Raw genomic sequence first — 25667 nt, 5'->3', positions numbered from 1 at the left:
ACACACACACACACACACACCATTATTAACAGCAGCACAGTAGCTTAACTGGGTGCTGTTTGACATTTATATTTCCTTGTTTGGTTTTTGATTTTCATTGCTTATAGCTAGCCCCCTTTAATAACTGGGATGCTGTGATGTTTTTTCTAATTTTATTTAAACTTTTACAAACAGCACCAGTGCTTTTAACAGGAACTGCTTGGAATTTTATTCCTTGTTTATTTGTTTTTCCTTAATAACTAGGGTGTAAATGTGTGGTGGTGATGTGTTTTGCAGCCCTGCTGCCACCTTTCCTGCTGCTGTCTGTGTGCTTTCTGTCTGTGCCTAGTGGATTAATTTTGGGGTTTTTGGGTGGGGGGGCTAGTGTGTGGTGCCCAGCCTGCCAGGCTCCCTCTGTACTGTTTTTGTTTTGTTTTTTGTTTTTGATTGGGTGGGTGGTTGTCTGCCCACATCCCCTCCCCCCGGTTTCTGCTTGGCCCAAGAGTGCCTTTGAGAGCGACACCTGGCAGACTCCAGCCAAAGATGGTGCTGGAAGGTTTGGAAGCCTCCAGCTGAAGATATGAATAGGTGAGCCACCCCACCCGCCTTGGTTTATTTGTTCGCGAAAGAAAGGGATTAGGTGGCAGGACTGTAGGTGTAGTTTTTCATACAATATTCTCACGAGGACAATGTGTCTCCAACCTCCTCCTAGCACCTGGAAGTTTTCACAATTTCCCCCAAATCTCGGTCTTAATAATCTTACTGTAGGGCTACAGACCCTTTGCAAGAATTTGCACTCTAAACTTCTGATGGATAAGTTTACTATATATGGACAAGTGGCTCTATAAGTTCTTAACTTACTCTAAGGTAGGAGTAGATTGTCTTAACTGTTTTTTGTTTATTTTGTTGTTATGCTGGTCAAAGACCAAAATAAAGACTATGCTATGCTAACTTACTATAAGGGCTTAATATCCTGTAGAAGAAAGATGTGCAAGATGATTATTAAGAAGGAGATTTGGGGGAAATGGGGAAAACTTCCTGGTACTAGAAGGAGGTTGGAGGCACATTGTCCTTGTGAGAATTTTGTATGAAAAAAGACACTGAGGAAGACTGAAGGCTGAAACGCATCTGAACTGAACAAATAATTATAAGGACTTGAATTCAAACAGAAACCACAAGAGTATACCATTCTACCAGCATATGTCTGAGGACTTTTTACAATATAAGAATTAATGAAATTATTGTTCCCCATGGGTTGGCCCTAGGGATCCAACCTACTTGGGTGGTTGGTAGGTTGAGTCAACCCACTTTGGTGTCCCTAGGGCCTGCCCATGGGGAACAAAGGGGTGATTCAAGTTCCTCATTGTTCACTATGGTGGCAATTAACGATTTTTTCCACAAATTTCTGATTTGTTGAACTGGCCAGCTGCAGCCGGCTGGTTCGTTGAATCAATTCGGTCTTTTGCTATTTCGATTCACTAGTGAATCAAATGGCAAAAAATGATTAGTGCACATCCCTACTTAGGATGCAGTGCCATAAAACGTTCTCAGGTACACACTCTCTTCCCAACTGACCTATGTGCATTCTGAGCTTAAAAAACAAATTCTTTGGTTTTCCTCTCCCAGTTCCTTTATATAGGCTTCCATTCCACAAGCTGTTTTTAGTCTCTTCATTTACATAATGTACCATCAAGTCCATCATATAATGTCAATCCTCCATATTTTCCTTGAAATCCTGAGTCTGTAGGCAGAGATCTGTGTCTTTCTTTTCTTGTCTGTCTTTTATTTATTTCAGTGTGGGTACAATGCCTAGTATATATTAAGCATCTTTTGCAAATCATAAACAATTATATTTTTAAAAACTTTTTTGAAATCATAAATTTTAAATAAAGAGTAGTTGCAAAATTATGGAGGGGGACAGGAAAAAGATAGGGGTTAGCTTACTTCCTATACTAAATAGATCTGAAAGAGTAAAAGAAGCAAGGGCAGTTTAAAAAAACCACCAAAATGAACAATACTGTGCACGATTTTGAGTAGGACTAAATCTTCAAAATATTCCAATTTTTTAACAAGTATTGCAGAAACATTGAATCAAATAAGCAGCATAACCACATAGCCCTTGGATAAGTCAATGAATTTGAATACAAAATGAACAAGTAAATAACTTCAAATGACAGAATTAACTTTTCATGTTGAAGAAAACTCTTACTGTCTGGAGAATTTTCAATGGAGGTCAAGAGGGGTAACCAAATTTCAAAACGTGCATTTTTCTTTTATCAGCCTTGCCAAGTTCAAAGCTGGTAAGTGAGTCATTCTATCCAGGCATCTCATAATCCATATAACATCATTTTTGACTGTTTGGCTCGAACTCCAGTTGTGGCCACTGCCTTAATCACTAAATTAATATAAAAAGTAGGTTAAGCATTTTCTATGCATCATCCAGGTAGCAGGGACTAGAGCAGGGCCTTTTTGGTTATAGCCCCTCAACTTTGGAGCACTCCCTCAGAAGCCCTTCACCATGCTCCCTTCCTCAGCTAGACCCATCTTCTTAGAGAGGCTTTTAAATGTTTTATCTGTAGCTTGTATCTAGTGGGTTACAACTTTTTAACTGCTAATGTAATGTAAGTGCTACTTTTAAAATTCTCTAATTATATATTGTTATCTGTTTTACTAATTTTGTGAGTCACCCTGAGCAGTAGTGCACTGAAGGGGTGGCACTGAAGGAGTGGGGTATAAATAAATAAATAGGGCATGTTCTGACCTCTCAAGATTCTTAACTGCATCATTTACATATGCCATAGCAAGGGGCGTAGCTAGGGGGAAGGGACCCATGTTGACCCCTCTCTCTGGCGACCTCTCAGAATGAGGAAGATAATGAAGAAAATAGGGAGGGCTGGAGCTGGGGGGTTCTCAGGAGCTGGGGGCCCTGGGTTCTTGGAACCCACCCGCTCAATTATAGCAACACCCCTGGCAATAGCTAATAGGAACAGAACCTAGTTTTTGCAAAGGAGGAACACAAGCACTGGGGTCTAGCTTATACAATGTTCAAGAAAATATACTTTAACAATTGGCTGGGAACTGGGAAAACTGAGAAATGGCTGATACGATTTTCCGGCAACTGCTTGGCACTGCATACAGTTACTGAGCTGTGGTTTCATTGTTTCTCCTGTACCTATTTATAGCTTTGTTGTCAGCTAGTAGGTCTCAAAATATTGTCAGGCAATTATTGGAGCTTTCAACCTCCAGATGGGTAGAAAGTCAGCAGTGTTTCTTCTAATTTTTTTCATCAGTGAGCAGAATGAGTTTTGTTCTGGGTGGCAGTATCAAGGTAGTGTGCACACATGTGCATTATGTGCAACTATAGAGAACCCCCATAATATATGAATAAACATAAATAAATTTCAAATAAACATATGAAATTGTTTACTTTCACCAAAAGCACTGATAACTACACTGTTAGACAATTCAGTACCTTACTTTTATTTTCATTCACTTTGCGTGTGCCAATTTTCTTTACAAGCACAATTTCTCTCAAACAGCGTGCATTTGTTGTTCTTAAAATGATTAGTCTGAAATGCCTTTTTAATTAACAGTAAAAAATCAGCAACTCCTAATTAATTAGCAACCCCTGCTAACTTGGCAAAGAGTCACCTTTTACTGTGGTGATTCTCTTTATTTAGCAGGGGGAGAGTAACTGGTCCTATCCACCCCCAGCCCAGTACTTCCAGTGACTGTTGCTGGTGTGTGTCTTATGTTTCTTTTTAGAATGTGAGCCCTTTGGGGACAGGGTTCCATCTTATTTATTTATTATTTCTCTGTGTAAACCACCTTGAGCCATTTTTGGAAGGGCGGTATAGAAATCGAATAAATAAATAAAAATAAGCTGTATGTCAAACTCCTCATCCTGCAATTTCTGCATCCTCATTTGAGCAACCAACTTTGTATTGGACAGTAAGTATGTTACTGCTACAAGATAGTCATTTCACAATATGCACAGCTTAATTAAGCATTATTTATTTATTTTATTGTTTTATGAAAATATTTAAAACCTATACTTTGCATAAAAATCGCTTCAAGGCACAACTTTAAAACCAAATACAGCAATTAAAAATATTAGCCAAAACAACAACAACAAATTATATACTGCTTTTCAACAAAAGTTTCCAAAGCAGTTTACATAGAGAAATAATAAACTAGCTTAACCCGCGCAGATCATCTGCGCGCTAGTACTTGATTGCTCCCCTCACCCCCTGCCACAGCCTCCCTCACTTCAGAGATCTCTCCACCCTCACCTGAGCCATACTCCTGCTCCTCCTCCTCCTCCTCCATCTGGTTGCTTCCATCCCCTCACCCTTCTTGGTCACCCCTCCATCCATCCGGTCACCCCTCCATCCATCCCCTCACCCCCTCTTGGTAATGCCTGCAGCATTGCTGGTGCCTATTGGCCAAGCTGCTGCCCCCTATCCCCAGAGACCTCCTCACCCAAGCCCCGCTCCTGCTCCTCCCCACAGGAGCAGCAGCAGTTGACCGGGCCCTTCCTCACTGCTGCCACTGCCATGACTGCTCATTCCCCTCAGGCCGCTGACAGGCTTGGGCCTGTTCCTCTTCCTTCCTTCTTTCTCTCTTCCCCTCTCTTTTTCTCTTTCTCTCTTCTCCACTCACTCTTCCCCTCTGTCTGTCTGTCTTTCTTTCTCCCTTTCTCTCTCTCTGTCTCCCCCTGAGTTAACAGTTCTTGTTCATCTTGTTTCCTCATCTAGTTCACACAACGGCAGCCTCCTTCTCCTGAAGGGGCTCTTTCCTTCCTCACAACCCCTCTCTTTACAGACCCCTGCCCAATATCCTTTTATATATAGATTCCTCTCCTCCACAATCAAGAACATTTTCTGACCAGTAACAGTTGCATTCCAACTGACCTTAACCATCACAGGCTCCTCCTCCCTATCTGCATATGGAATCCCCACTCCCCAATCAGGTGCTTTTGCTCGTGAACTCTCATGAGAGCTGCCACACATGAGATTAGCCATGGGTATGCCTTAGAGAATTAGATAGATAGATAGAAGATAAGATGGTTCCCTGTCCCCGAAGGGCTCACAATCTAAAAAGAAACATAAGACAGACACCAGCAACAGTCACTGGAAGTCCTGTGCTGGGAGTGAATAGGGCCAGTTACTCTCCCCCTGATAAATAAAGAAAATAAAATAAACCATGTTAAAAAGGTGCCTCTTTGCCCAGTTAGCAGGGGTCAAACAGTCAAATATGCAGCAGGATGGCGCTAGAACCAGCAATGGGGTCGGGACTCAATCTAGCAGGCAGGGCACATTATTTTCAACACTCATGGACATACAACTGTGGCTGTACATATGCATAGTAGCACATCCTAAAGACACCCTCAGCTGCAGCAGAACTGGTGCTTGCAGCACATGAGGTGTGTCCGGCAGCAGCGGTGCCTCTTTCTGTCATAGTGGCGAGTCTAGCCGCATTAAGAGCTAACATCGTGGTGGAGGCGGCGGTGGGGAAAAGGGCAGGGGGGAAGATGGCACTATAACTTTAAGCAGCCATCGATTGGAGCACAGCACGAGACTGCGCAGCTGCTGGAATCCACACAGAGCGGAGGGCGGATTTTTACTGAGAGCGCACACAGGCGCGCACCTCAGAGGGAACATAGAAGGTCAATTCTCTAGATAGTGAGCTAGTTTCTCAGTGTCTCCCACCTACCTTGACAGATTTGTTGACAATGCTGGCTGAAAAACCTTCATGTGAGATAGCAGGCCTTTAAGGATGATTTCTCTCATTGCACAAGAGTAGTTCTTCACAACATGAAGAATTACTCAAAACAGCAGAGCAGCATAGACACAACAAAAATCACATGGTTTGCATAATTAGGCATTGTGTTTTTTTCTTTTCTCTTTAAATTAGGCATGTGTTTTCTTTTCTTTTCAAATTTCTAGATGGCATCACAGGATTGAGGAGGAGGGGGCATTTTTCAAAGTGCCCTGAGGAGTACAAGCACTTCTGTGTCAAGGGAAGATGTCGTTACGTTACGGTAGAACGGATAGCAGCATGCGTGTACGTGGAAGTTCTGGAGCGGTGGGAAAGATATATTTGGCCCAGGGCTAAATTCTAGCATGGAAGGCTCTCCGGAAATATTTGGTTAATGGCAAATTTACTAATTGACCCTGCACTTCCCCAATTACTCTTAAAACACACACACACACACAACACCTCAGGCTTATTTCAGAGCATCAAAATTGTTTTGAAATGCATAATTCTCTTTAGTGTAGAGAGATGGGTTTTCTGGAAAATTCAGAATTCAAAAATTTTCTGGAAAAAATCCCATGCAAATTTCCCTCTCATTTGCATTAACAACCCCCCCCCCCCAATACAATACAAATTTTCTTAATGCCCTAAATAGACTGTGATCTGATTTGGCTTATTTGACCTACTGTGTGTGTATATGTGTGCGTGTGTGTACACACACACACACACACACACACACACACACACACACACACACACACACACATCCTCCATTAGATTACCGTATTTACCCAGTTCAAAGACCACTGAATTTGACAGCCTCCTTAAAAGCTAGAGGTTAAATATAGGTTCTTTGATATGATCTCTGTGTTTCACACTCCTGGCCTTTGCACCTGTGCAGAGGCCATGTCAGGAACCTTCTAGAGCAGGGCTACTCAACTTCAGCCCTCCTGCAGATGTTGGCCTACAATTCCCATTATCTCTGGCTATTGGCCACTGTGGCTGGGGATTATGGGAGCTGTAGTCCAAAAACAGCTGGGGGGCCTAAGTTGAGCAGGCCTGTTCTAGAGCTATCTCTCCACTGCATTTTGGTAGGAACCTCTCTCCCTCTACTAGTATTGCAATGTGTCCTCGTGGCTTCCCTCAGTCTTTTATCATCTGCTGTGAGAGTCAGGTTGGGTTTCCTTCTGTCAACTCTTCACTGCAAAAAAACAAAGAAAAAGCAACTCTTCTACATTTTTTTCTTTACCTTTCCTTCTACTTCTGGTTCATTTATGAGTATTTTCCTCCTCGTTAGCATTTTTATTTTCATCGTAAACCCCCCCCCCAACCCCTGTGTGATCTGTGTCCTGGCGTCAACAGTAGTTGGTTGTTCACTCCACCAGCGTATGGCAAGCAAACCTTTCTTCAAGAAGTGTATTGGCTGTGGGGATAAGTTGGCCACAAGTGATGGACATAATCACCATCTCCTCTGCTTGGAGACAGGTCATGTAGTGGATGCCTGCCCCTACTGTAGAAAGTTTGCTAGACAAGCCGGAAGAACAGATCATCGAGATTGTTTTTGGCTCTTTGGGAACAAGCACTACGATCAGTGCGTTATGAATAGGACTCTCTTCAGAAGTCACTAGCATGTCCAATCTGACCCTGACTGGGACAGAGCAGGGGTGTAGTAAGGTTGGAGTGGGCCCAGAGAAAAGATTTTAAAATGCCCCCTCTTCACTGAAGCTCAGCTCATGAAGTAAAGGAATCTTAAATGAGGCTGAATAGTGGTAACAAAAAGCAGTGGGTGTGGGTGTGGGTATATCTATCTATCTATCTCCTATGTGTCACAATAGAACATCATCCTGAATTATTTTTTAAAAGATTTTGTAAATTGTGGACAATGCAAGTCATTTAATGGTACTAGAGAAAGACATGCTGTTCTGGTATATCCAGGTCTTAACACACACCAATTTCAGAGGATTACTAAATGGAAGGAAGCCCGGCGGGTGCGTGGCTGGGGGAGTCAGTCATGTGACTTGCCTCTGGGCCCCCCTCAAGGCAGTGGGCCCCCAGACAACTATCTCCCCTTGCCCTACTATAGTTATGCCCCTGGGGCAAAGCCTCTGCAGTTGTCGAATGCATATTTGCCAAACATGACTAGGTCTCCCTCAATGCAGATTCATATGAATCAGCCTGCTGCTCCCATTCCAAAGAAGAAAAAGGTCTTCTTGGAGACCTCAAAGGGAAGCGAGACGCAGACCTCAGCCACTTTGGAAGAGCCAGGAAAGTCTGTTTCGACCCTGGGATGAGTGTAAGCGGGTTCAACCCTGAGCTGGCTCACACATCCCTAACTAGCTTTATCAGCAGCTTTTAAGAGGGCAGTCCCATTAGATGACATCTGCAAGGCCACAACTTAGGCCACCCCTGCGACCTTTGTGAGACACTATGCCTTGGACACAAGGGCCATGCAGGATGCATCCTTCAGCAGAGCAGTGCTCCAGTCACTATTCTTTTGAGTCTCCCACCACCAGGTAAGTCAGCTTGTGATGCGCCCAGTAGTGTGAAGCACAGAGACCACGTCAAAGAACAACAGGTAGCTTACTGTAACTGAGGTTCTAGTGGCCATCTGTGCTTTCATATGTGCACCCGGCCCTCCCCACTAAGATGCTGTTTCTGATGACGGACTGAGGGAACCCATGAGTGTGCTAGTATGCTAGTAGAGGGAGAGGGGTCCCCACCAAAATGAAGTGGAGAGATAGCTCTAGAACAGGGTTTCTTATCCTCGAGTCCCCAGTTGTTGCTGGACTACAACTCCCATCATCCTCAGCCACAAAGGCCATGTCTGGGAATGATGGGAGTTGTAGTCCAACAACATCTGGGGGCCCAAGGTTAAGAAACTCTGCTCTAGAAGGTTCCCAACATGGCTTCTGTACAGGCACAAAACTCAGGAGTGTGAAGGCACAGATGACCACTAGAAGAACTTCAATTACAGGTAAACAACCTTCAATTATACCTGCATTTACTCAAAAGGAACAGGACTCTAAATTTAAGATGACCTCCCAATTTTTAATATGAACAATTTGTTGGGGGGAAACTAGTCTTGGATTCAGGTAAATACAGTAGTTTCCACTCACTGTATCTCTAAATGTTTTTTAAAGCCGCTAAATAGAAATTTTAGAAATTGAAATTGAAATTTTTCCACAAGAAAAAAAGTATAAGTTTTCCACCTCACTTCGTTCTCTACTTTAATGTCAATGAGTGAGAACAACCTTCTACATCAGAATATTATTACTATTTCCAATAAGAGAGAAGCACGGGTATCTGGAAAAGGAAGTTTTCTTCCAATTTTAATTTTTTTTAGAGGGAAAGAGGATGTATTGGATTTGGAACTGATGCACGCTGGGCCTGTTCATATGTTAGTTTGTTTATTTGTTTAATGTATTTGCATGCTGCCCAAAATGCAAGTCTCTGGGTGGTTTACAACAAAACAATAAAAACAAAAAAATTAAAAAGGTTAAAACATTACAACAATTTAAAATTTAAAAGATGAAAACTATTAAAAACCAAACAATTAAAACAGTATTTGATTAAAAGCCTGGGTTAACAAATGTGTCTTGACTGCCTTTTTAAAAGTTGTAAGAGATGGGGAGGATCATATGTTGTCTGCTTCCCAAGATTGTCCCTGAGGTGAGATCTGGAGCAGACCTCAGGCTTGTACAATTGATGCTTCTTTTTTGCAATGTACTAGGGATGTGCACGAATCGATTTTTTCATTTCAATTTGTACCCAAATCGAATCACCCCCGATTTGTTTTGGGTCCAAATCTGCCCCCCAAATCACCCCAGATTAGATTTGTACCTGAAATTTCTGAATTGATTTGGGGCAAAGAAAGGGGTACCAGGGGCAAAAGAGTGGGTGGATGGTAGTGCCCAATGGGTGCAAGGAAGCCTCTACCTATATTTCAAAGGAATTGGGCAAAGGGGTGATTTTTAAATGATTTTTGAAGTGTACGCATCTTTAAGTTTTTCTCCATAGAAAATAATGGGGATTTCAGCAGTCTTAGTTATAAGTCCCCAGGCAGATGGACCCAGATTTCAAAGGAATTGGGCAAAGGGGTGGTTTTTAAAAGATTTTTGAAGTTGACATGTCTTTGGGGCAGATTCGGGGAAGAAAAGGGGTTTCAGGGGCAGAAGAGTGGGTCAGGTGGTAGTGCCCCAATGGGTGCCTTCTACCACTCAGATTTCAAAGAAATTGGTGAAAGGGGTGATTTTTAAAGAATTTCTGAAGTTTGAGTATATTTAAGCTTCCCCCCCCATAGGGAATAATAGGGAATTTCAGCAGCCCCAGAACTCCACTGGGGGGGGGCACCAGGGTGGCCCAGAGCAGGGTGTGGTGTGGTGCACATAGAGTGCACCACCCACAGAACAACAAGCCCATAGGGCACTATGTTTTCTTGTTTCTGAGGTGTTCGTCTGAGAGTAGATTCTCTAGTAGGAAATGAGAGCGGATTCAGTGACAAACATTGAATCCACTCTCATGCCTATGGTTGTGTGTCTTGAATTTTTATGTTCTGGTGCCTGTTGCTTTCTAGTTGTTATACTTGGTTTCCTTGCTTTTGTTTATATTATTAGTGATCTTAATGGACAGAGAGGCAAAATATCAATGGTTTAGATTAATAAAAACCGGGGTGTTCAGTTAGAAGATTAGTAATGGTAGACGAGGTTTCCTCAAAGAACAGTTTCTCTGCTGTTTCTGACCTTCCCCTTCAAAATTCAGTCACAGGAAAGTGATTTAAAAAGTGTGTGTGTGTGTGTGTTGCTTTTTTAAGGAAGCCACCACTAATATGCTCTAAGTCAGGGTTTCTCAACGTGTGGGTCCCCAGATGTTATTTGACTTCAGCTCCCATAATCCCCAGCCCCAGTGGCCTTTGGTTGGGTATTATGGGAGTTGAAGTTCAATTACATCTGGGGACCCACACGTTGAGAATCCCTGCTCTAAGTCAACAGTAGGTATCCTTGGCTTTTCAGCTGCTGTTGAATTACCATACCCAGTCACAAATTATTTTGTTTGCCCATCCCTGTTCTAAATAATCTACACTTTTGTTTGTTTGTTTTGCAGTTAAAAACATTTTTAACTCACAAATATTTGAAAACACAAACCAACCGGTAACTCCACTAAAAGCTAAGAAGAGCCAGATTTGGTCCATCCCATGGAACAATCTTAAAGAATTAATGAAATAAATATTGCTCAGCCTGCTGTCTAAAGGCTCAAAGACTTGTTTGGCAAGCCTCCTTCCGTGATGAGTTCCAAAGCTGTGCTTTCGCCATGGAAAAGTCCTAGCTCCTCACAACCGCAGCTTAACTGTCCACAGTGACAGAACTTCAAGCAGAGAAGGGAGTATGATATTAGCTTATGCCTCTCCCCAAACGAGGTGGGCAACAGGATTGTAAATGAGACTCTATCTGATCTGCCTCTTGGCAAGTGTCTGCCTGGGAGAGAGGCAGCCACAAGCATTAACCTTGCAAGGAAGGAACTATTTCCCCTCAATGCACTTTCAATATCTCCCTTCACTTTTGCTGTCTTTCCTTTACAGCTGTGAGAAAGGTTACACTGGCGAAAGATGTGAGAGGTTGGACCTGGTTTATCTAAGAGGAGACCGAGGTCAAGTTGTGGTGATTTCTTTGATAGCTGTTATGGTGATACTTATCATCCTGGTTGCATGTATATGCACTGGCGCTCAGTAAGTATGCCTGTGTAAAACCACAGGGTTTTTCAATGCAACCCCCCCTCTTGGCATCCATGTGAATACTTGCGAGGCTGATTAGCAAACCGATTCTAGTGCTCCGAATGTAGCTATGAACTCGTTCACGCGACGACTCCATGAACAAGCTGACTTCAGATCTCAGATTACAGATCTTGGTTTCATGTCGGGTTAGTGCATAACTAACTGAGATTGCCCCCAAAAACCTGGGGTTCAGATTACACGCTGTGTGGAAGTGCACAGGCAGTGAGAATCTCCATTTTTTTTGTCCAGTTGACATTGGAGATGCCATGTGAACTGGTCCTATGCATTATTTCTTTTATAAAGGAGGCATGTTGACTTTGGTCTTAAGTTAGCTGGCAGTAACATTTGTACCTTGCCTTGTTGAAAATCTTTCTTCTCAAGTGTCATGAACAGAATGATCCTTTAGAAGTTGGGAAGGGGAGAAGTTGGCGAGGTGGGGGAATTATGTTCGTATTGTTACAAACTGCCTGAACTTAGGGCATCTATCGTTGTTAGAACACACTGCAACAAATGGTTCACTCTGAGACTATTGTTTGGGTTCTCAGCTGTGGATGAGAACCCACAGGATGGATATTGTCCATTTGGTTAATCTGATTTGAAGAGTGAGCACATGAAAACACACAATGTTCATTTTACTTCAGTGGAGTGGAGCTTTGATCTGAGCTCAAAATTTTCTAGTTCATAGAAAAACACACAACCCCTCTTAGTAGGATCTTCACTGAGTTCAGCTGGAGAAAACACCAGAGATGCTCTTTGAAAGAGGTTTGCTAGAAATGACCAGTTTTGACATGCTGGTCAGATCCACCTCTGTCTGACCATATGTGTTAAAACTGCATTAATGACAGACTAATTTTGCAACTTGGTTTTCCTTCCAGTTACTGTCGAAAGAGACATAGGAAAATGGAAGAGGAAGAAATGGGCACATTTGATAAGAGACTGCCTTTTAAAACTGAGGACGTTCTAGAAACAGATATTGCATGAAGGTAAGGGAGTCAATGAACCGACATGTGTCTTTGAGGTTAAGAATGAAATAGTAGAACTAGCTGTTCTCTTTTGTTTTTCTTCAGACCAATTGAACTCAAGTTAGTCAGTTTTAATTCGCACAACCTCAAAGCTCATAGGCTAGTGCAGGGTTTCTTAACCTTGGGCCTCCAGATGTTGTTGGACTACAACTCCCATAATCCCCAAGCAAAAGCCATTGCAGCTGAGGATTCTGGGAGTTGTGTTCCAATAACATCTGGGGGTCCAAGGTTAAGAAATCCTGGGCTAGTGATCTTCACTATTTTTCAGGTGGGGGCCATGTTAGCAAAAGATTTTCTATGTGAGCGTCTTTTCCCACTGTGCTGACTTCTGCACAACACTGTGCTTTTCTCAGTGCTGGGAGGGCCCTTTAAGAGAGTCAGAGCTCTCTCTTAAGAGCTCTAGGGGGAAAGCACGGAGAAGGGCAACACTTCCCAGCATCTCGTGCATGCTTTCCAAGATGGTGCAGGGGCTCGAGAAGGCTCTGGTTTCCTTAAAGGACACAGAACAACACTGCATGGCAAGAATGGTCACCTCCACATGGGGAGCGGGGGGCTCCACATGGTGCAGAGTATTCAGCTTTGGCTGCAGCTTCACACAAGCCCAATAAACAATCAGCTGCACTTCAGGTTGGTGGTGGCTGCCACTGGTAATGAAGATCCCTGTCTTCATTGCAATGAAGAACACTGTCATAGGCAGATGCCTTAAAAAACACAGGCCCATATTCTTTGTTTGTGATGAGCAAATTCTACCTGTTTTTCCATCCCATTCTGAAGTGGTGTATGGTGCCTGCTGAAATGGCCAGCTTCTTGTAGTGCATGAGAGGCAAACTAGACAAGATGTAATCTGTATGTCTATTTCAGAGCTTATTTTTATTTACAAGTAGGTAAGCCCTGTCTGGTTTGGGCCCGTGGTGCACAGGTAGTGGGTGTTTACCTGCGCCATATTCCTGCAGAAGAGCCTCCCCTGAAGCTGAAGCATTCCTGTGTTCTGAGCTAAATGTTGTCATTTAGGTATTTAAGAGAGACAAAGTTAGGTTGGGATGTCTGGTGGATATCTAAGTTCTTCAGCTTCACAGAGCACTTCAGAATTTCTCTGAGAGGGAAGCATTTTGTCTCTGGCTACTGCTGCTCCAGTAAAAGGGATTGCTTTGCCTGACCACCTTGCTTTCTTGCCTGTAAAAATGTCAAGTGTGGAGTCTTGTCCTTGTAGAATCCAGAGGAAAGGGTTGAAGCACGCAAGGACAAGGCAGTGGAGTAGAATCAGGAATATTGGTGGTTTAATTAAATAGATCTTATTTAATTAGATCTAATCCCACCTTGGGATTGTGTAACCACCTTGGGATTGTTTTAATGAAAGGCGGTATACAAATTTAACAATACAATAAATTTAACAATAAATAAATTTACAGAGTGGCAAGTACAGATTGCCTTCAGTGCTCTTGCCGCTGGCTGCAAGCTTGTGGCAGAGCAAAATATGGGCTCCTATATAGCATAGCACACAAGAGCAAATTCTGTATTTGCTACAACAATGCAGACATGTCTACATTAGAAAGGGAGGAAAAAACATCACAGACAGTGATTGAATCAAGTTGTATGTATTTTCCTGGCAACACCAACCATATTATCTGTGTGACTTGTACACAATATGAGCTGAACGGCTTCACCTTTGTCCAATACATGTTGTAGAGATGAGAAGAGCCCCTGGTGGCGCAGTGGTAAAACTGCTGCCCTGTAACCAGAAGGTTACAAGTTCGATCCTGACCAGGGGCTCAAGGTTGACTCATCCTTCCGAGGTCGGTAAAATGAGTACCCAGAATGTTGGGGGCAATATGCTAAATCATTGTAAACCACTTAGAGAGCTCCGGCTATAGAGTGGTATATAAATGTAAGTGCTATTGCTATTGCTATTTCTTCTTGAGATTTATTGTATGAAGTGTCAGGTGATCATTTGAATGAGCTCAGTGTCACCAGATTATGAAATCCTGCTGGAAAGTAAGACAGAAGACTGTGGGAAAGTGTAGAGGGTAAGCTAATGCTTAGAATTTCCGCAACAGTTTCTCACATCCTTCATCTTTTTGCCTTTGGAAGGACACCATAACTGATTATTCAGAGTGTGGCTGAATAGATTTGTGTCAAACAAGCCTATGTGCAATTTGGTAGTTATTAGATTATTATTAGTTATTAAAATGATTTTGTTTTACTCAAAACAATGGAGTTAATTTGTTTTACTCAATTACCCCCCCCCCCCGCTAACTGAGAGACACCTTTTCAAAGTTGTGACTCTCTTTATTTAGTAGGGGGAGAGACCCCAGCATAGCATCCCTCCAGTGGCTGTTGCTGGTGTCTCTTATTTATTATTTATTTATTTATTTATCATATTTTTATACTGCCTGATATATACATCTCTAGGTGGTGTACAACATTTAGAAAATATATAATAAAAGCCACAGATTAAAATCCACAAAACACTATAAAAACAGCATAAAAGTTATTAAAACAAATTATTAAAATTAATTATAGCTAAAAGCCTGAGAAAACAGGTGAGTTTTGATGGTCTTCCAGGAAACAAACAGAGAAGAAGATGCTCTTATATCAGCAAGGAGCATATTCCAAAGCCTGGGGGCAGCCAGAGAAAAAGCCCAGTCTTGGGTCCCCACCAGACAAGCTGGTGGCAACCATAACCTGACCTCTCCAGAAGATCATAAGAGGTGGAAGAGTTCATGACAAAGAAGGCACTCTCTTAAAAACCCTGGGCCCAAGCTGGCTCCTGCTAACAGAGCAAAGAGACACCTTTTAATGAGGCAATTCTCTTAAATTTAGCAGGGGGAGAGCAAATGGCCCTATCAAACCCCAGCACAGCATTCCTCCAATGGCTGTTCCTGCCTTATGTTTCATTTTAGATTGTGAGCCCTTTGGGGACAGGGGACCATCTATATATTTAATGCTCCTAGGCATACCCATCGCAAATCCCATGTGTGCCAGCTCTCGTGAGAGTTTGCGAGCAGCTGCCAGATAGGATAGCGACAGGGAGAAAATACCGATGCTGGCCGGAGGAAGTGGTAGTGGGCTGGACCGGCCACCGGGAGCAGGCGGTGGCGGCGGGCTGGGCTGGCCACCGGGAGCAGGAGGCGGTGGGTCGGGCTAGCCGCCGGGAACAGGAGGCGGCAGTGGTCTTGGCGCAAGGAGGAGGTGGCTGCTTCCGGGAGTTGGCAGGCGGGAAGAAAGCCGGTCTGCCAGCCAGAAAGCACTGTCTGAAATGACACAGAAGAGCTCGCTCGGTCTCTTTGGAGCCCAAGGCCATGCCCCCAAAGGGCGCATGGCCTCAACCTCCAAAGAGTCAGAGTAGCACTTCTTTGTCATTTCAGGCAGCACTTGCTGCCTGAAAGCACTTCTTCTTCCTTTCCCTCCCTCTCTGGAGGGAGAGAGAGAGAAATAGAGGCTTTCAGGCAGCAAACGTTGCCTGAAAAGGACGGGGAAGGGTTTCTATTGGGACTCAGCCATGTGCCGTGCATGTGACATTATGAAGACAGGACGTCGTTGGAGGGGCCGCCGGGCGGGGCTGGACCCAGGCCACCTCACGGCTGGCTCTGCTCCTGAACACTTTGTATTTCATCTGGAAACATGTTTCTTATCTTTTTTTTTTTGTTTTTAGACTGTGAGCCCTTTGGGGACAGGAACCATTTTATTTATTTATTTCTATGTAAACCGCTTTGGGAACTTCTGTTGAGAACCGGTATATAAATAATATTTGTTGTATTATCGGATATGAAGATGAAGTACTGTACACTTTGAGAAGATCCAAAATCTTTTTGCTGATTCAATCAGTAGTTTTGGGGAGAAAGATGTCAAACAGTGTAAATTTGGTTGAAAGTCCATTCAAAACCAACAATTTATCCAAAAAGGGGTAGGGAGAGATGAATTCTTCAGTTTGGAAGGAAATCTGAAATGTTTCCTAGGTTTTCATTCAAAAAGGTGTTCATTCAAGTCTGTTTCAATACAAAGTTTAGCTAAATTGATTGAATAATGACCCTGTTTCCAAATGGAGGCAGGGATGGGGGTGGGAATATGGAATAACTTTATTATTATTATTATTATTATTATTATTATTATTATTATTATTATTATTAAATAATTAATCTAACATATATCTATCCCACCTTTCCACTACTAAGGTCTTCAAGGCACCTTCCAAACATATATGAACAATATTTTTAGTTTCAGGAGGAGCAGACTTCCACATATAGATCTTCCATCCTAGGACAAGTCAATAGATTCCCATCTTTTACTTGATGTATCTCTGGAAGGGGCAGGCTGGCTCAACAATAGTTCAAATCATCACAGAAAGGGACTTGATGAATTTGCCCTCTTCCCTCACCGCTGTAAATGGTAGAGGTTGGGGCGGGGGGTGGGGGGAAGCAAACCTTTCCTAGAAGCAAGGCCAAATCTGAAAGTGAAACAGAATAATCAGGTCCAACTGGAAGGATAGGACTGCCCCTGCCATTTAGTACTTTCCACATTTGCTTTCAAAACTGAATTTGGTTTTTGGTTTGCTTTCTTTTGGTTTTTGTTGATCAGTTTTATGTTATTCAACAAAGCCAACATTGATTTTTCTTGAGGTTTTGACTTCTTCCATTGTTGTTTCCAGGTGAACTATTATTATGGAAAGTTGTGCCACCCTATTCAAGCTGTGTTGTCGTCTGGTGGAAGAAGCTACTTTACCTTGCATTTTGTACACAGTACGGTAGCTACATACACATTTATAAGAATGAAATCATGAAGCCCTTTCCGCACAGTTTTATGCAAGGAATGAACTGGTTCATGCTACTCAACACAGTCCAAATGTCTTCTCTCAAGCTTACACTTTAAGAAGAATATTCCATTTCCCCAGAAATAAGTTATTTGTAGCTGGGAAAAGTAATGCAGTATTCGCCATACCACTCCCATAGGAGAATCAAATTCACTGTGTGAAATGAGGTTATGAAAATGTCTGGACCCCTTATCTTTGTAATGAGCAACAGAACTCTCATTCCATACCTGGAAAATATTGTTTTGAAGATTGTAGGCTCTTCATGTCATCTGATCATAATTTTTTCCCCGTTTGCTAACTCTGGCATCTCCAGCATGTGTTGCCATAGAAACCTTTGGTTAAATTTAGATTTTTGTTTTAATCATTTGGAGGTGTTGCCTTTTCCCTTGCCTGCATTGGTGCATTTATCTGATCATGTCAAAAGGCCTCAAACGCAGAAGAAAACTATCCCACTTTGATATATTTAAAACAAGAAAGAGCTTTGTAGCATCTTAAAGACCAATACGTTTTTCAAATGCACAAAGCATTTAAAAAACCCGGAAATACCTCGAGATAAGCTAGAATTCGCAAGACAAAGCCTGATTTGTGTGTGGAGTGGGTCCAAGGATCTTGAAGGGACTTTGGGGTATGTTTTGCTGGTATGTGAACGCACACACTCTCTCCCGAAGGAGATTCAGGGCAGAAGACTGGTCTGTAAAGCCTCCTGGAGGTTTTTCACACATGGCGTTTAGCCCACATCCCCTCCTGAATGGAGGCTGCAAGCCCACATATCAGTTGGATTAACCCCGAAGTTCCTGCGAGCTATCAGGGACCAGTATACAACTGACTCTGCTTTCCCCCCAATTACTGTTAAAAACTACTGTGCTTGGCTTGGCCCAAATTATGTCCGGGGTAAAAAAAAAAATCCTCTCTTTGCAGCAGCTTTTCTTTGAACACCCCAGTTTTCTTGAATGCCGCGGGACTTCTCCTTTGATGTGTAGATTGGCCATTGGCAGTAATTCACATTATGGTCTGCTCTGAGTGATTTGCAATCGCAAGTGCTGGCAGGGAGGGGTTGTGGCAGATTGGTGAAACTGTTCTTCCGTAACCAGCTGTCAAGCTCTCTCTCCTCCTCCTCTGTCTCTGAAGTGATTGGTGTATCTGTTGATATGCCTCACAGCCTCCCCCAGCCTTGGAGGGTCAGCGGGTTGCCTGCCCGCATCTCTGATCTGCTGTGGGGAGCAGAGCCACCCCCATCGCTGCCATGCGACCTTTCCCTGCTCGCCCTTGTGGGGAGGGGGAGTGATGCCTTTGAAGCAAAGCGCCTCTGGGCTGTGAAGACCTTTCTGCATCCTACCCACCTGCCTTCCTTCCCTTCCTTGCTCTCGCCCATAGTGTGTGCCATCTGCCCCCCCCCCCCGGCTGCCTGCTGTGTCAGATCATGGGTTGGGGAGTGGTGGCGGCAGCAGTGACAGAAATCACCACTGGGGCACACCAACCAGGAGGATGCTGGGGATCAACTCTCCGTTCCGAGCAAGAAGCACAGGGGTGCAGTCGCAACGGGGGTGGGGTAGGTGGGTGGGTTGCCAAGTTGAAGCAGAGAAGTTTCTGCAGCTGTCCTCCCTTGCTGCTGGGAGTCCTGGGCGTGCCCTCCCTGACAGGTAACCCCCTCCCCGTCCATGCCATAAGCCCCACCAACACCCCTGCCTCACCTTCCTGGCCAGAGAGATTCCAGGAGCGCCTCCAAACATCCCTCACCCCCAACCCAGTCATGTGGGAAATGGTGAAAAAACCCAGAGCAATCAGTGAGAATGCACAAAGGAGAAAGATTGCAGGGCGTGAAGAGCAGGGGGAGCTGATGGCTATGTGAACTGTCAATCTAATTCCCCAAATTAAACTGCCTTGAAGCAGCTGCGAAGTAGATTCCTCCTCAGATACCCCGAGGCATAAAGCCATATGTGAAAAACCTCCTGCTGATCTTTTCCAAATAAAACTTGTTTCTGGTGTAGTGGGGGGAACTCCTGCAGAGTTTCTAAAATTTTAATCCATGCTATAGGATATTGTGACTGAAACCCAGGGGAGCAAAAAGCATAGCAGAAAATGTAATAAAATATTTGGTCAGAGTGCCTACTTGCTACCTTTGCTATCCCCAAAGCCATCCTTGTTAATATTTGAGATCTGTGTTTAGAGTTTATGTCCTTCAAATTATTTATTTGGCAGTGAAACCCTCCCAGAACGCTCCAGGACTTGTCAGTGGTTGTCTGAACCTGCCCTCTGTTTAAGGCTAGCCTGGAATTAAGCAGCCCAGAATGGGCTAGAGCAGGGTTTCTCAACGTGTGGGTCCCCAGATGTAATTGGACTTCAACTCCCATAATTCCCAACCAAAGGCCAATGGGGCTGGGGAAGATGGGAGTTGAAGTCCAATAACATCTGGGGACCCACACGTTGAGAAACCCTGGGCTAGAGGCTAAAAATCATTCTTATTTATCCATGATGACATCCTCATTTATTTATGATTTATGGTGTCATCTGTAGATAGAAAAATTAATAGAAAAACTTTTTCCAAGTGGCTGGAGTGGGGAGAATTTCAGATATAATCTGCTTGCATTTGCATGGGTGTGTTGCAAAATTCAGCAAACCCATTATTTATCTGGTGAACTGGTATCGCTATTCTTGAGATCTAGAGTATGGATGTATATACCTTCTTGTAATATAACCATTAAGTTATGTGATTATGAACCTATTTGTTAAATAGAACTCCCAGTTATAACAGATTAAAAAGTTAGAAATTTTCTTTTATTTAAGCCTATGATATTTTATGTTTTACAGATTTTCCTACTAAATGATCATTTTGTACTATAGTACATTTCTGTCCCAGACAGGAATCATTAATATTCTCTCTCCCAAAGTTTATAGCAGCTTTGGAGATGTGATTTTTAATTGGGATCATGTTTGGGGAAAGATTCTTATGTTCGTCTCCTCACATGATACAGTCCTAATTCTGATCATCTGCCCCAGCAACTTCTATTCAATAAAAGAAAGAAAGAAAACACAAACATAAGGCCAACATAAGGCCTGGGGACCCTTGGGGACTTTTTTGCTGGCCCACAGGTAAGAATATCCTGCAGCAACAGCAAAAGCCATGAGGAACTGCTGTTCTGCTGATGAGCAGAAGTGACTTAATGCAGTTGGAGGAGACCAGACACCTCTTGCCCTGGGTCAGAACCCACTGACACCATCTCTTATCCCTCTTTCCTCTTGCTTTCTCCCCTCCAACTCTCTGCCCCCTCATTTTCAATAATACTTTAAATAATAAATTTTAATGCAATAATTAATGTGCTGGAAATTGGCCTTAGTCCCCACACATCAAGTTGTGGTTGCTTCTGGACCACCGGGGCATTTGAGTTGTGTGTGCCTGGGTTAGACGAAACTACAAAGTGCAGTTTTGGTCTAACTTGATTGGTCCTTCATGCAGCCAGAAAAAGAAAGCAGGAAGCACTGAAATATAGGTGGTGATAAAGCCTGTAGTAATGAGATTTGGCCACAAGAGGGCATTCCTGCATAAGAAACACAAGTGAAGTAGGGGTGTGCAGAACCTGTTAGGATCGAACCAATTGGCCCGATTCGACCGGCTTGATTGCCCTGCTTGTGAAAGGGAATTGCATCTCTAAAAATGGGTTTGGGTTGATGGGCGAGAGGGTACCTTACCAGCTCTAGTGGCAGCAGCTCCCTGGTGGCAGTGGGGGCAGCTCCATGGCAGTAGCACCTCTCAGTCTCACCGGCCATGCACTGTGGGCCAGAGTGCTATTAATTACCTATAAAGCAACTGAGGCCCTAGATATCTAAAAAAGTGCCTTCTTCTATGTGAACTCCATTGATGACTGAGGTCACCTGGAGAGCTCCTTCCACAGTTGCCACCAGTTTTGCTGGCAATGCCTTAGAGTTAGGATTCTCTATAGCTGCTCCTGAACTCCGAAAGGCTCCTTCCAACATGATGCAGGCCATGACTTTTGTCAGCCTTTCAGAAGGTCTTAAAAAACACATTTCTTACAGAGGCATTTGGCTTTATATAATTGTTTTGTTTTAATTTCATTTATTGTTTTAATTGCAAGTACACTGCCCAGAGACTCATGTATGGGGAGGTATCAAAATGTAATAAATAGGGTGTCCCATAGGTAGTGGCTCAGATACCCCCATGGCTTGTTTTTGCCTGTGGGTCTCCCCCAGTCAGCATGCTGGACTCACATACCCTCTACTTGAAGATGCAAAGGCAGTTCTCTACAGAGCTGGCTGCTTGCAGGGATGGCTGTTTCCAGGAATGAATCACACTCAATCCTATCTATCTATCTATCAAATTTGTAGACTGCCCCAAACTTTCTTCTCTGGGCAGTTAGCAATAGCATAAAACAACTTAAAAACACATACAAAAACTTAACAATTTAAAATCAACCAGAGATTAAAACATAAAAAATTTCAAAAAGCTGAGAAGGCTTGGGCGAAAAGATGGGTTTTCAGGTGTTTTTTAAAAATTGCCAGAGATGGAGAGGATTGTATCTCAGCAGGGAGTGCATTCCACAATCTTGGGGCAGCGACCAAGAAGGCCACCAAACGAGTTGGCGGTAAATGGAGACGGACCTCCTCGGATGATCTCATAGCGAAGAAGACGCTCTCTTGGATACCCAGGGTGGGCCTAAGCCATTTAGGGCTTTATAAGTTATAACTAGCACTATTTTGTCCGGAAACCTATTGGCAGCCAATGTAACATGGTCTCTCCAAGATGACCCAGAAACCAACCTGGCTGCCGCATTCTGGACCAACTGTAGTTTCCAGACTACGTGCAAGGGAAGCCCCACATAGAGCACATTGCAGTAATCCAGTCTGGAGGTTACCAGCAGGTGTACCACTGTTTTGAGGTAGTCTATTTCAAGAAACAGGCGCAGCTGGCGTATCAGCCGAAGCTGATAGAAGGCACCCCTGGCCATTGCCTCAACCTGAGAAACCAGGGAGAGGTGTGAATCCAGAAGTACTCCTAGACTGCGAACCTGTTCCTTTTGAGGAAGTGTGACCTCATCTAGAACAGGTAGAACAAAATTGTCTCTAGAGTTCTGACCCTGCACAATAAGTACTTCCGTCTTATCTGGATTCAGCTTCAGTTTATTCTCCCTCATCCAGCCCATTACTGCTTCCAGGTAGGCATTTAGGGAGGATATGCCATCTCCTGTTGACATGGAGAAGTAGATCTGGGTGTCATCAGCATACTGGTAACACCCAGCTGCAAATCCCGATGATCTCTCCCAGTGGTTTCGTGTAGATGTTAAAAAGCATTGGAGAAAGTATAGAGCCTTGAGGGACACCACACTTAAGCTCAGATTTCGAAGACCAACAAGCTCCAATCGGCACCATCTGGAATCTGTCCAAGAGGTAGAAGCGGAACAACTGTAAAACAGTGCCTCCCACTCTCAACACCCTCAGATGTTCCATAAGGATACTATGGTTGATAGTATCGAAAGCCGCCAAGAGATACAAAAGGACCAACAGAGTCACACTTCCTCTGTTGATTCCCAATTGGAGATCATCCATCATGGCAACTAAGGCAGTCTTCATAGCCCACCCAAAAACCAGTTTGAAATGGGTCTAGATAATCAGTTTCCTCCAAGACTGCCTGGAACTGAGAGGCCACCACCCTCTCAATTACCTTGCCCAGCCATGGGAGGTTGGAAACAGGCCTATAATTGCTCAACTCTGAGGGATCTAATGCAGGCTTCTTTAGAAGAGGTCTAATGATTGCCTCCTTAAGACAAGGAAGCATCCTGCCCTCTATGATTTCCACCAGGCTGTCGACAACAGCCTCCCTGCTAGATAGAACAAGCCATGTTGGACAAGGGTCAAGAGAACAAGTGGTAGGCCTGATCGGTCCAAGCAGCTTGTCCACATCCTCAGGAGTCACAAACTGAAACCAATCCAGTCGAATCACATAAGAGTTTGGGTACCTCCAGTTCAGACATTGAATTAATTGTGGAGTCTCCATCTAGATCAGCCCGAATCCAAGAGATTTTATCTGCAAAAAGGGTAACTGATGACTCCAAATTCTGGTTCAAGGGAGTGGGGGGCAGATACTAGCCCCCTCACAACCCTGAACAACTCCGCGGGACGTGAACTCACAGAGGCAATATGGGCAGAAAAGAACTGCCTCTTTGCCGCATGTATTGCCTGAACATAGATCTTTAGATGTGCTCTATGTCGCAATCGGTCAGATTCGAGTCTTTCTCCACTTGCGCTCCAGTCACCTACCTTGCCGCTTCAGCCCCCGTAGATCTTCTGTATACCAAGGGGCCAATGTTGAAGCGGGTCGGAGGGGACACTTGGGAGCAATCGTGTCTACTGCCCTGATGAGCAAATTGTTCCAATTCTCAACCAGGGCATCAACAGGATCACTGGCAAAGCCAACATTGAATCCCTCCAAGGCTTCTTCTAGAATGTTTCTCTTCGGGCGAAACATTCTAATAGGCCCCTCACCCCTGCAGAGGTGGGAAGTGGTTGTAAGTTCAACCTTAATCAGATGGTGGTCCGTACATGACAATGGGGAAATCACAGGATTCCCCACCCACGGAACACCACCTTGATCAGAGTAAAAGACCAAATCAAGCGTGTGACTTGCAATATGTGTTGGTCCAGATACCACTTGTGATAGGCCCATAGTTGTCATGGCCGTTATGAACTCCTGAGCTACCCCGGACAGATTGGTCTCAAAATGAACATTGAAGTCCCCCAGCACCAAGAATCTGGGAGACTCTAACGCGAGTTCCGCAAGAGATTCTGCTGGGCAGTGGGGCAATCAGTACACGAACAGAAGTCCCAATCTATCCCTGGTCCCCAAACTCAAGTACACACATTCAATATGTTCTGATACCCTAACAGGGACCCTGGTAAGGGAAATGTCATCCTTATAGACCACAGCTACTCCACGCCCACGCCCCCTCACCTGCTCCTCTACAGAATATCCTGGAGGGAGAAGCTAGGACCAAACTGGACCACTAGCCTCCCCCAACCAAGTCTCGGTAATACATACCAGGTTGGCCTCTTCATCCATGATCAAATCAGAGATGAGTTCAGGTTTATTTTGGACCGACCTGGCATTACAGAGGAGCAGGGTAAGGCTATGTGCATTGATGGTAGTGCTCCCCGAGGTCAAAGAGCTGGCAGGACAGCCGGAAGGGGAGACAGCTATTAAATTTCTGACTACGCTTCCCCTGGAACGGCCTGCTGACCTGCCAATGTTACTTCTTCTATTCCCCCCCACCACCACCACCGGGATAGCTGCAAAGGCAGCTATCAACAAAGGCACTTCCTGTCCCCTCATCTCCAGACGAACCCAAACACATTACAACTTCAACCCATGTCCATAACAGCTTAAAACTGATTCAACAGAAGCCCTCTAGCCCACGCCCTCCCCCAAAGGGGTGACCCCCTTCGGTGCTGCCCCTGCTGGTGGTGGACTCACTGCCACAAGGAGCCTTCCTATAAAGCCCCAAACTGAGCAAGTGACCGAGGAACAGCTGAGTCACTCAGGGACTGGTCCCAATCCTGCCCACATTTCCCACAGATATTACCCTGAGGCTGCAGCCCCACAGGGGAAGCAGAAGCAGGCAGGCAACTGCCTACAGAAGGAACCCCAGCAACCACCTGGTCTCTCACTCCAGGCAGCACCAGGTGGGAAGTGGATGGACTCTCCCTCTCTGCTGGGCTTCTAACACCCTGAAGTCACAAGGAGCCTTCCTATAAAGCCCAAAACTGAGCAGGTGACCCGAGGAACAACTGAGTCACTCGGGGGCTGATCCCAATCCTGCCCACGCTTCCCACAGATGTTACCCTTGTTGGAAATTCTCTGTGGTAAGAGAATCCCTTTTTTCATTATAGGAGAGTGCACAGAGGCACAACACAGTGGAATTTACTTAGGCATGTGTATATGCTGAGAGTAAAGTAACTTGGAGCCAATTCATAGTTTCAAATCAATATAAAAGGCATTTATTAAGGAACTCCATTCTAGATAGGAAAGTGAGGAGTTAGGATCTCTAATCTATCTATCTAGCTAGATGCAGATGGATTCTGCATCTTCTCTGCACACATGGTGCAGGGAGAGGCGCTTGCCATGTTGCAAGGTAGAAGGGCAGGTAGGGAAGAAAGAGAGGAAGGAAGTTAATCCCTAAGAGTACCAATCTACATTTCAAAGGGATAGTGTCAGAGCAGTGGAGAAGGGATGACCAATGTCTTGACCCTCTAGCCCTCTGACTCACTAGTCTGTCCTCCACTGTCTGAGATGAGACAGCGCAAAGTCCTTAACTTCCAACAACCCTGA

General features: G+C 44.1%; 1 protein-coding gene across 4 annotated transcripts in view; it reads left to right on the top strand.

Moving 5' to 3' along the window:
- Positions 1 to 20110, top strand: part of BTC (betacellulin) — a 63493-nt gene extending 43383 nt beyond the window's left edge. For 3 of the 4 annotated variants that reach the window (XM_053266457.1, XM_053266460.1, XM_053266461.1), the window contains 4 exons: positions 5928 to 6045; positions 11312 to 11458; positions 12379 to 12486; positions 17171 to 20110. In XM_053266457.1, coding sequence (XP_053122432.1) covers positions 5928 to 6045; positions 11312 to 11458; positions 12379 to 12484 — 371 coding nt within the window. In that variant the 3' untranslated portion in view covers positions 12485 to 12486; positions 17171 to 20110. The remainder of the gene's footprint in view (positions 1 to 5927; positions 6046 to 11311; positions 11459 to 12378; positions 12487 to 17170) is intronic. The other variant, XM_053266459.1, reaches the window with a different exon arrangement.
- Positions 20111 to 25667: the final 5557 nt, after the last annotated feature.

This window comes from Hemicordylus capensis, chromosome 6 (genome assembly GCF_027244095.1).
Source record: "Hemicordylus capensis ecotype Gifberg chromosome 6, rHemCap1.1.pri, whole genome shotgun sequence".
Taxonomy (NCBI): Eukaryota; Metazoa; Chordata; class Lepidosauria; order Squamata; family Cordylidae; genus Hemicordylus; species Hemicordylus capensis.
Note: the sequence above shows the minus strand (reverse complement) of the source record. Positions and strands in the feature narration are given on the sequence as shown.